Here is a 12034-nt window from a genome sequence, read left to right on the forward strand (position 1 = left end):
TTGTTCAACACTTCTCACTCTTGTTTTAGTTAAAAATTTGCCTAAAAAACTTACTCCTCCTGCCAAAAAGAATAACAAGTTCTGAGGGTTAAAAACATTTAATTTTTCATGTAAATCTGGACTTTTATGATTGATTCCTCAAGCTTCTTTGAAATAGAATTTACATATCTAGAAAGTACATGAAAACTACTATTTATCCTGTTGACTAATAAAAATATTTATATGCTGTGAAAAGTCCCTTCATGAAGATGTTTGACTTGACAGGGAGTTTATCCGAGAGAAGAAAGATTTTTGAAACTTGTGGTCTCAAATATTCCACGACATTTGCCAAATTGTGAAGTTTAATGTTAAATGGTTTCCAAATACATAAATGTTATATTGTTTTTGGAATAAATCAATTTGAAATAGTGCCGATAAAATGGAACACAGGAAGCAATAATAAAAGAAGCATTATGTGATTCTCCAAATAGTAACAGTGTCATATGAAGTGGGACAGAGAGGCTATATATTCTCACTGTTGCTTCTCCGGAAAAGCTTAATTTGAAGTAGTTATAGTAGAAAATCCACATTTAAAAGGAGGGCTCGCCTAGGAAGTGATTCTTGCTAGCATGGATGGCGATGGCATTGTTATTTTATGTAGTGTTTCGGGTACAAGAATCTGTATAAAATGCAACACCAACTTCCATATAAAATGCAACACCAACTTCAATACTAGTTCAAGTCTAAGACAAGAACACTTTTGAAGTTCCTTAACACTTTCAACACTATATTATGAATAATCTATCTAAGAAGTGTGTTAATTTATTTTTTTTCCAGAAAAGAGATGAAATAGAATTTTAAGGCCAAATCCCCCGACTTCACGGAGTGTCCTTAAGGAATAATTCCCCTCACTGTACCCGAGGTTATGGAATCTTCCTCTCAGGATAAAATGACCTTCAATCCGAACAATAATGGTACCTCAAATTGTTGGATTCAACGAACTCACTCAACGATTTGATTGATCACAAGGAATGTTTTTAAAACAAGAAGAGTTTTTATTTCAGAAATTTTTTTTCCATTCATTTCTAAATCTGTGGATGAAAACAGATTTATATAGCCATCAGATGCCTCTTCTGAGAGGTGGCAATGGTTCACTTAAAAGGAGTATCCTTTGGAAGAGTCATGTTTGTTCATTCAAAACATTGTGTCTTTTTCTGAACAGGCACAACTATCTGAACAGTCACACCTTTTCCAAAACAATGTCTTTTGCTCAAAGGTTTTATTCCTCCATTTTCCATTCACACCAATTAAACCCAACAATTCCCCACATGAATGGGGAATGACTATTCTTTGTAAAACTTTACGGATAAGTATGTGATCATCAAGCAAAGACAGATTGCATCTAGATAAGTGGGTTTCCCTTTGAACTTTTCGTAGTGAACATACATCGAATGCACTCGGTCAATCGGTAGATTTGATATCTTTGAACCGTCGATCTTTAATGTACACCTAGAAAACGCATGTCACACAACCAGCCTTTTACCGTTTATGGTTCTCACGGTTTTGTTCTTTTCAGCTATGAACACGTTCCGGTTTCATGAGAGCTTAGAGAATAGGTCTTTACTAACATTCTCCTTGAAGCGGCTTCCACTTCTCCCTCACATAGGTGATTTCTAAACTTTTAATCCCATAAATTAAACTATTTGGTCAAATTTGCCAAATTTAGATAATCATTAAAAGACTTCTCACCTTAAGTCTTATCCTTGTTTACTAAACATTGTCTACATCATGAGAATGGGTTGGTATTTTGACAATGTTGAACCTGTCAGACACAACTTTGTTTGATCTCCTTGAACCTAGCTCTTGGGATCTCTAGTCTGCGAGGTAGAGTTACCGCCATGCTGACTTGTCCTAGGTCTTAAACCCATTCCCTTGATGTCCTTTTCACTCCTTCTCTAGATAGGCCTTTTGTAAGTGGATCCGACACATTATCCTTTGACTTTACATAGTCAACAGTGATAATTTCACTAAAGAGAAGTTTCCTAAAGGTATTATGTCTACGTCGTATGTGACGAGATTTACCATTGTACATCATGCTCCCTACCCTGCCTATTGCTGCTTGGCTATCACAGTGTATACATACTGGGGCCACTGGTTTGGGCCAATAAGGAATATCTTCCAATAAATTTCGGAGTCATTCTGCTTCTTCACCGGCTTTATCCAATGCGATAAATTCAGATTCCATTGTAGAGCGAGCAATACAAGTCTGTTTGGATGATTTCCAAGAGACTGTTCCTCCAACGATAGTAAATACATATCCACTTGTGGATTTTACTTCGTTCGATCCAGTGATCCAATTTGCATCACTATATCCTTCAACTATCGCGGGATATTTATTGTAATGCAAAGCATAGTCTTGAGTGTATTTAAGATACTCCAAAACTCTTTTCATTGCCATCCAATGAGTTTTGTTGGGATTACTCGTGTACCGACTCAACTTGCTGATAGCGCATTCTATGTCTGATCGTGTACAGTTCATTATATACATTAAACATCCCAATACTCTTGCGTACTCCAATTGTGAGTCACTTTTACCTTCATTCTTTTGAAGTGCAAAGCTCACATCCAATGGAGTCTTGGCAATACCGAATTCCATATACTTGAATTTGTCAAGTACATTTTCGATATAATGAGACTGTGACAATGCCAAACCTTGTGGAGTTCTATGGATTCTTATACCTAAGATCACATCCGCAACTCTACGGTCTTTCATATCAAACTTGCTCTCGAGCATTCGTTTCGTTGCATTTATGTTAGAAATGTCTCGACTGATGATCAACATATCATCCACATATAAACAAACAATGGCTTGGTGATTTGGAGTGTCTTTAATGTAAATATATTTATCACATTCATTTATCTTGAACTCGTTTGCCAACATGGTTTGGTCAAACTTCGCATGCCATTGTTTAGGTACTTGCTTTAGTCCGTACAATGACTTAATAAGTTTACACACCTTATTTTCCTTTCCTAGAACCACAAAATCCTCAAGTTGTTCCATGTAAATTTCTTCCTTCAATTCTCCATTTAGGAATACGGTTTTCACATCCATTTGATGTATTTCGAGATCATATACCGCCGTCAAGGCAATTAACATTCGAAATCGATGTTATCCTTGTTACTGGCGAGTATGTATCAAAGTAAGCAAGGCCTTCTTTCTGTTTGAAGCGTCTTACTACAAGTCTTGTCTTGTATTTGTCAATAGTACCATCTGCCTTCATTTTCCTTTTAAAGATCCATTTAGAACCTAAAGGTTTATTTCCTAGAGGAAGATCAACCAATTCACACGTATGGTTGCTTAAGATTGAATCAATCTCACTATTGACTGCCTCTTTCCAAAAGGATGAGTCTGACGACGACATCGCTTCTTTAAACGTTTGAGGCTCATTTTCTAAGAGAAATGTTACAAAATCTGATCCAAACGAAGTTGACATTCTTTAACGTGTACTACGTCTTGGATTCTCTTCATTATGTACATTCTCACTTGGTCCATCTCGAGGTCGTTTAGATCATCCACTAGACTGTTCATGTCTAACTTTATACGGGTAAATGTTTTCAAAGAATTCAGCATTATCTGATTCAATTACCATATTTTCATTTATATCTGGATGTTTGGATTTATGAACCAAAAACCGATATGCTTTACTGCTTTTAGCATATCCTATGAATACGCAGTCCACCGTCTTAGGTCCTATCTTAACCCGTTTAGGCATAGGAACTTGAACCTTTACTAGACACCCCCACACTTTGAAATATTTCAAGTTGGGTTTCCTTCCTTTCCATTTTTTATAAGGAATTGATTATGTCTTACTATGAGGAACTCTATTGAGTATACGATTGGTTGTAAGGATAGCCTCCCCCCATAAGTTTTGCGGTAAACCGAAACTTTTAAGTAAGGCATTCATCATTTCCTTCAAAGTTCGATTTTTTCTTTCCGCAATTCCATTAGATTGAGGTGAATACGGGGCTGTAGTTTGATGTACGATTCTATTCTCTCCATATTTTTCGGAGAAGGAAGATTCATATTCTCCGCCCCTATCACTTCTTATCATTTTTATCTTTTTCTCTAACTGATTTTCTACTTCAATTTTGTATTGCCTAAACTTTTGTATTGCCTAAACGCATCTATTGCTTCATCCTTACTATTTAGCAAGTGGACATAACAATATCTAGTGCAATCGTCAATAAACGTTATGAAATACTTTTTTCCACCATGTGATGGTGTTGACTTCATATCACAAATGTCAGTGTGTATTAAATCTAAGGGATTGAAATTCCTTTCAATGGACTTATAAGGATGCTTTGCATACTTTGATTCCACACACGTTTGACACTTTGATTTATTGTACTCAAAGTTTGGCAAAACTTCTAAGTTAATCAGTTTTCGTAACGTTTTTTAATTAACATGACCTCAAGCAAGTAAGAAGAATTTGAACTTTTATTGATTTCAACATTCATCTTATAAAGGCCCTCGGTGAGATAGTCTTTTCCTACATACACTTCGCCTTTGCTAATTACATTTTTTCCAGAAACGGTTACACATTTGAATCCGTTCTTGTCTAGAAGTGAAACAGAAATCAAGTTCCTTCGTAATTCCGGAACGTACAAGACATTGTTAAGTGTCAAGACCTTTTCTGAAGTCATTTTCAAGCCCACTTTTCCTGTTCCTTCTACCTTAGCCGTAACGGAGTTAGCCATGTAGATCATTTCTTCTACTTGAGCCGGAGCGAATGACGAAAACAACTCTTTATTGGCACAAACATCGCGGGTGGCACCAGAATCCATCCACCAATTGCGAGGATTCCCCACCAAGTTGTATTTTGAAAACATAGTACACAGATCATCACATTCTTTGTTAGACTCAATCATATTTGCTTTGTCCTTTTTCTTGCCTTTCTTAGGGGCACGACAATTCGTGGACTTGTGGTCAATCTTGCCATAGTTGAAGCACTTTCCTTTGAATTTCTTCTTGGGTTGATTGCTTCCTTGTTCAACTTTCTTTCTTTTCTTAGAATTGTTTTGGTTATCTTCTACAATATGTGTTCCATTAATTGTTGAATTCCCTTTTGACCTTCTCTCGGCAGCTTTATTATCCTCTTCAATACGCAGTCGGACAATAAGATCTTCGACAGTATCTCCTTGCGTTTGTGCTTCAAGTAGTTTTTGAAGTCTTTCCACATAGGTGGTAGCTTCTCAATTATTGCTGCTACTTGAAATGCATCATTCACAATCAAACCTTCCGCTAAGAGATCGTGGATGATTACTTGCAATTCCTGCACTTGAGAGAACCGATTTGCTATCCATCATTTTAAAGTCCAGGAACCTTGCAACAAAGAACTTCTTAATTCCCACATCCTCTGTCCTATATTTTCGTTCTACTACCCCCCACAATTTCTTTGATGTCTTAGTTCCACTGTAAATATTGTAGAGGTCGCCTTGGAGACCACTCAATATATAATTCCTGCAAAGGAAGTCTGAGTATTTCCAAACCTCTACAATTATGAAACGCTTTTTGTCCGAGGTTCCCTCGGGCACCTCAGGGGCATCCTCACTAGTGAATCTTTGAAGACATAGTGTTGTGAGGTAGAAGAACATCTTCTGCTGCTACCGCTTAAAGTCAATACCCGCAAATTTTTCGAGCTTCTCCCTAGGTGCCATTGGTTACGGAGCATTTGCTCGACTTGTTGAGGCAATACTAGTTGCTCCCACAGTCGTAGCCGCATCTTGCATTTGAATTTTATTAGTCATTTTTCCTGTAACCACAAGACAATAAAATTTAGTATTTTCAGAATACTACTTATAAAGTTAAGCAACTTTAAACTCTTCTTCTTGTTTCTAGTTAACGATGAAGTTTTTATGACTTCCAATCGTCAACCGAGTGATCTTTAACTTGTGATGAAGATTTTATGTCTTTGAATCACCAGTTAAGTTCAAACGGAGTAGAAAGCTTAAAGCTTTAATCTCCAAAAACAAGTAATATAGATTCTGAAAAAAATAAAAGACTTTAGTGAAAAGAAAATTTCACCAAACAAGAAAAAAAAAATATTTTTTTTCTTTCTTTTTCCAAAATTATTTCCCTAAGATTGTAGTTTTATGTAGTGTTTCGGGTACAAGAATCTGTATAAAATGCAACACCAACTTCAATATAAAATGTAACACCAACTTCAATACTAGTTCAAGTCTAAGACAAGAACACTTTTGAAGTTCCTTAACACCTTCAACACTAGATTATGAATAATCTATCTAAGAAGTGTGTTAATTTATTTTTTTTGTCCAAAAAAGAGATGAAATAGAATTTTAAGGCCAAGTCCCCCGACTTCATGAAATAGAATTTTAAGGCGAAGTCCCCTGACTTTACGGAATGTCTTTAAGGAATAATTTTCCTCACTCTACCCGAGGTTATGGAATCTTCTTCCCAGGATAAAATGACTTTCAATCCGAACAATAACGGTACCTCAAATTGTTGGATTCAACGAACTCACTCAATGATTTGATTGATCACAAGGAGTGTTTTGAAGACAAGAAGAGTTTTTATTTCAGAATTTTTTTTTCATTCATTTCTAAACCTGTGGATGAAAACAGGTTTATATAGCCATCAGATGCCTCTTCTGAAAGGTGACAATGGTCCACTTAAAAGGAGTATCTTTTGGAAGAGTCATGTCTATTCATTCAGAACATTGTGTCTTTTTCTGAACAGACACAACTATCTGAACAGTCACACCTTTTCCAAAACAATATGCACCTTTTCCAAAACAATATGTCTTTTGCTCAAAGGTTGTGTCCCTCCATTTTCCATTCACACCAATTAAACCCAATAGGCATGATAGGTTTTGAGGCATGTTGTAACCTCATAAAGGGAAGGAGTGTGGAAGGATAGAATGATTTGGATTGAAGGTCTTTCCAACTCATAAGGCTCACAGTTGGTAATGATTAGCTCATCTGACTCTGGCTCAATGTATATATGGAGGCTACACCTTGACGAAAGAGCTCCCAGCTTATTCTCTTCATTGCCAATAAGCAGGTCAGGGTAGTCGAAGCGCTCAGAAAGAACAAAAGACCAAATCGTCCTGGCAAGTATACTTGAGATGACCTATCTAGGATTGGGAATGAGATGAGTTCAAGGGTTTCCTGACAAAGATCTATGGCCATCAGAGTTCATAGAAGATGACAAAATGATGTTGAAAGGGGTATACTACAGATGCTTAATTGAGGGAATGAGGCTTGGATGGAAGTCAGTTTCGAAGAGGAAAGCATCTAAGAAAGGGATGATTTCTCATGGTATCTACATGGAATGCTTTCTAAAGGGCTTTTTTTAATTTTATTTTAATAGGTAATTTTCTTAAAAGCAGATTAGTAAGAGGAGATGATAGATGTTGACTTGGTAATGCATGTGTTAGCCACAATGAGAAGACTAGGACCACCTAGTACTGCATTGTAATTTTACATCAGTTTAAGGACCTTAGTGGTGAAGTGCTATGGAAAGTTCGTACAATGAGAAACAAAAGCAGTCTTCTTGTGTGTTTTTGATATATTTACTTCATTGTATAAGCTTAAATGAAGAAATGGTGTTCATATAGCGACCCAACTTGTTTGGGACTGAGGCATAGTTGTTGTCGAATTAGTTAGATGGAATTTTGGAACTCAGTGTCATGATTTTGTATGGGATGACACTTGTTTTGGTGTAATAATCAACTAGAAGATTTTTATTGATCAAAGAAACGTATACTTCTATTTTGCAACAAAGTATTTATGCAGAATATTTTTCTCAGTTCTTTCGGCTTCCGGTGGGATCAAGGTGGACCATCCGAAGATGAGTAATGGTACTACACTACTTCCAAATACCTTCTTTGATCTATTTTTTGATTACATCTTGTTTACTTGCGTCTCTTTCAGTTATTTATGACAAAAAAAATTCATTTTTGTGCTTGTTGATGCAGATGTAGTCGTGGTTGTTGCTGTCATTATATTAGTTGGTTTGTTTAGCTTACAGCATTATGGCACAGACAGAGTGGGTTGGCTGTTTGCTCCAATTGTGCTGCTTTGGTTTCTTTTAGTAGGAGGTATTGGTATCTTTAACATCTGGAAATATGATAGCTCTGTTTTGCGGGCTTTTTCTCCTGTTTACATATATCGGTATTTTAAAAGGGGAAAAAGAGATGGTTGGACATCGCTGGGAGGGATCATGCTCAGCATTACAGGTTTTTTCCTCTTGTTCTGTTCCCTCTTTTCAAACATCTCTTTTTTATGTTATATGTCACTAGTTTATTAGAGCTCAAGGAGATGAGTGTGTGCTCCTTGGCTATTTCAGGAACAGAGGCACTTTTTGCTGATCTTGCTCATTTTCCAGTGTCAGCAGTACAGCTTGCTTTCACGGTCATTGTTTTCCCTTGCCTTCTTTTAGCTTATTCTGGACAAGCTGCATACCTCATTAAAAATACGGATCATGTTGCTGATGCATTCTATCGATCTATTCCAGGTATTTCTTGCTCTTGAACTTTATAATGTTAAAAGTGATGTTTTTCTTCTCAATCATGATAAAACGGATTAGCATTGTGTGGACCTAAAAGGTCATAATATTGATAGAGCACTGGCCTCTGAGTGCAGATTGGAGTGAGTATCTTTGGCAGTGCACATTCAGTAAGCTGCAAAATAATCTGTTACCACTTTATCTAAGTTAGAGAACATACTCATCTGAGAAGAGAGATACGAGAAATGTTGAAGTGCGGTAATAGGTGAGATGTCAATAAGGACCTGTTGCGAGCACGGTTGAGGCAGAAGAGTGGTGATAAGAGGATAATCTGAGACTTTCTTTTTCCTATAGGGACTTATCCAAGTTCTTTTTAAATGATATTTTACAAATCCAGAATTCTTAAACTTGCGCCGCTTCCAATTTGAAGCTAAAGACTGAACCTATCTCTTGTAATGGCAATGAGGGAGTCTCCAGCTGCACCTGGGTCCCCAAAATTTAATGGCTTATTGAAGGAACTATGTTGGAGATATTCCTTAGTATGCCTTTTTCCTGGAGAGTTGGCTTTTGATGATTTATATTATGAATTAGAGAATGATCCTTATAGGTATGATATTGAATCAATGGATTTTACAATCTCATCTTTTCTTGCTAGTGATAATATGCTTTCTTTTCCATGTAAAAAGACTTGAATGCAATCACCGAGGCTGGTCCACTGTATCCTATTTTTTATTGCTAGCATTTAACAAGCTATAAGGATTCATTTTCCATATGTTGGTAGGGACAGGATCTTTGAATATGGGGCAGGAGGTTGTGGCTCGGAAACATGTTCATAAATTCCTAAGTACTCCGATCATGTATCATTGATATTGTTTGCGCATTTACTATGTAAATAGCATAAACTGAGCCTCTTTTATTTTCACATAGGTCTAAAAAGGACTAATCAGATTATATATCATCTTGTAGTGTACAACCTCTACAGCAGATTACCATTTTCAGCCCTCCTTTGAAGGAAAAGAGGGAAATAAAGTTGAATTAGAAAGGAAGATATGGTAGTAGTAAAAGGTGACATCAATTACTAAATATATTAGTTACAATGAGGTAACAGGCTCTCTACCTTACAAAGGTAGGGGTAACGTCTACGTACATCCTACCCTCCCCAGACCCCACTTATGGAATAACATCGGGTATGTTTATGGAGTTGTGTTAGTTATAATGTATCTGAAAGAAAATACTCGTTTTTGTGCTGCAGAGAGCATATACTGGCCAGTTTTTGTCATTGCAACTTTAGCTGCTATTGTTGCAAGCCAGGCTACCATATCTGCAACTTTTTCAATAATCAAGCAAGCTCTAGCACTTGGCTGTTTCCCGAGAGTAAAGGTTGTACATACATCAAAGAAGTTCTTAGGGCAGATATATATTCCTGATATAAATTGGATTCTTATGGTTCTTTGCATTGCCGTTACTGCTGGATTTAAAAATCAAAGCCAAATTGGCAACGCTTATGGTGAGTTTTTGCCTTACATCTAATATTTCTTGATTCCTTTGGCAGTTTAAACATACAAAGAGAGATTTAAGTCTTTTCAAGATCAAATTTCCGAGGGGACACTGCTCAGCTGATTAATATTTTTCTGTTTGTTGTCTTCCTTTATGGCCCTTATTAGTGGTTTATATCTATATTTAGTGATAAGTGTTACATGCACTCGAATAGATGCATGTTGATTTTCCTATCTCAATGGGGTGCTTAATCAGGTCATTGTAGGTTACTGAAGTTCTCCTTGGTTCTTTCGTTGACATGTATGCTGAAGTTAGAAGTTTGTTAATGAAATGAAGTCTGGGTTTCAATAAATTAAACCATACATAAGAGTTTAATACTTGCACAAGTTAATCAGTCGTCTATGGTTTAGGTTTCTTTCCTTTTCATTTGGCGGAGAGGAAGATGAGGCTTTCAATAAATTCTGTATAATGGTTCAACCATAAAATGGTTCAACCATAATGGTTCAATAAATTCTGTATAATGGTTCAACCATAAAATGGAAGTGGCACATCAGTTTAAAGTTGGCCCCAGCAAAATCAAACCAGACGAGTGTATCCATCCATATTCATCTTTTCATATTAATAATCACTGTTTTGAAGTCATATTCTCTTTAATTGGTTTCTTCATTACGGTTGACAACATATGAGATCCACACCTTGAAACTCACTTCTTGACATGGCATTTCTTGAACAGGAACAGCAGTTGTGATAGTCATGCTGGTGACGACATTGCTCATGACTTTGATAATGTTACTAGTTTGGCACTGCCATTGGGTTGTTGTCCTTATCTTCACTGTCTTATCTCTAATGGTTGAATGTACCTACTTCTCAGCAGTACTTTTTAAGCTTGACCAGGGTGGTTGGGTTCCACTTGTGATTGCTGCAGCTTTTCTTCTTATCATGTATGTATGGCATTATGGAACAGTGAAACGATATGAATTTGAGATGCACAGCAAGGTATCTATGGCATGGATTCTTGGGCTTGGACCCAGTTTAGGACTGGTGCGTGTGCCAGGAATAGGACTCGTGTACACTGAGCTAGCTAGTGGAGTGCCTCACATCTTTTCTCACTTCATTACCAACCTACCTGCTATACATTCAGTTGTGGTATTTGTGTGTGTGAAGTACCTTCCTGTTTACACAGTTCCAGATGATGAGAGATTCCTTGTGAAACGGATAGGACCGAAGAGTTTTCACATGTTCCGGTGTGTTGCAAGGTATGGTTACAAAGACCTCCATAGGAAGGATGATGAGTTTGAGAAAAAGCTTTTCGATAATCTCTTTACGTTTGTCCGGCTGGATTCCATGATGGATGGCTGCTCTGACTCTGATGAGTACAGCTTATCTGGACAGCAAACACAACATTCAAGAGATTATAATGGGAACTCATCTACTTCAAATATTGAACTCAGTTATTCATCAATGGACTCGATAGCCCCCATTAAATGTCATCCTCAGGTAACCAGCTCAATCACATCATCAGGCCACGAGAGCTGCCAGACAGAAGTTGATGAATTGGAATTCTTAAATAGGTGCAGAGATGCTGGGGTTGTACACATACTAGGGAACACTGTAATTAGAGCAAGAAGGGAATCTAAGTTTTATAAGAAGCTTGCTATAGACTATATATATGCATTCCTTAGGAAAATATGCAGGGAAAATAGTGTCATCTTCAATGTACCACATGAGAGCCTCTTGAATGTTGGACAGATCTTCTATGTGTAAATCATCAATTCGAATATTATGGATTTTGTCTCATGCATCAGATGATTATTGAATTGTGTATACCTTTTTCCCTGATATCTTATTACAGTGATTAATAAGTTCAGGTAGTGGAAGTCTACTTCAAGTGGTTAAAGATTTTATTGTGTTTGAATAACTGGAAAAGTAGAACCACTAGATTCTATGTAGTAGTAGTGCTAACTGTTTTGAAATTGCGTCTCCAAAGATGGATGCACAGAATGATTTCTACGCTTGGTTGCATTAAACGTA

The 12034-nt window shown here is 36.9% G+C and overlaps 1 protein-coding gene across 3 annotated transcripts in view; it reads left to right on the top strand.

Moving 5' to 3' along the window:
- LOC107858432 (potassium transporter 11) overlaps positions 1 to 11827 on the top strand; it is a 37258-nt gene extending 25431 nt beyond the window's left edge. For all 3 annotated transcript variants that reach the window (XM_016703084.2, XM_047405725.1, XM_047405729.1), the window contains 5 exons: positions 7809 to 7859; positions 7977 to 8237; positions 8348 to 8515; positions 9759 to 10013; positions 10737 to 11827. In XM_016703084.2, coding sequence (XP_016558570.1) covers positions 7809 to 7859; positions 7977 to 8237; positions 8348 to 8515; positions 9759 to 10013; positions 10737 to 11767 — 1766 coding nt within the window. In that variant the 3' untranslated portion in view covers positions 11768 to 11827. The remainder of the gene's footprint in view (positions 1 to 7808; positions 7860 to 7976; positions 8238 to 8347; positions 8516 to 9758; positions 10014 to 10736) is intronic.
- The last annotated feature ends 207 nt before the right edge of the window (positions 11828 to 12034 follow it).

Source organism: Capsicum annuum, chromosome 2 (genome assembly GCF_002878395.1).
Source record: "Capsicum annuum cultivar UCD-10X-F1 chromosome 2, UCD10Xv1.1, whole genome shotgun sequence".
Lineage (NCBI taxonomy): Eukaryota > Viridiplantae > Streptophyta > Magnoliopsida > Solanales > Solanaceae > Capsicum > Capsicum annuum.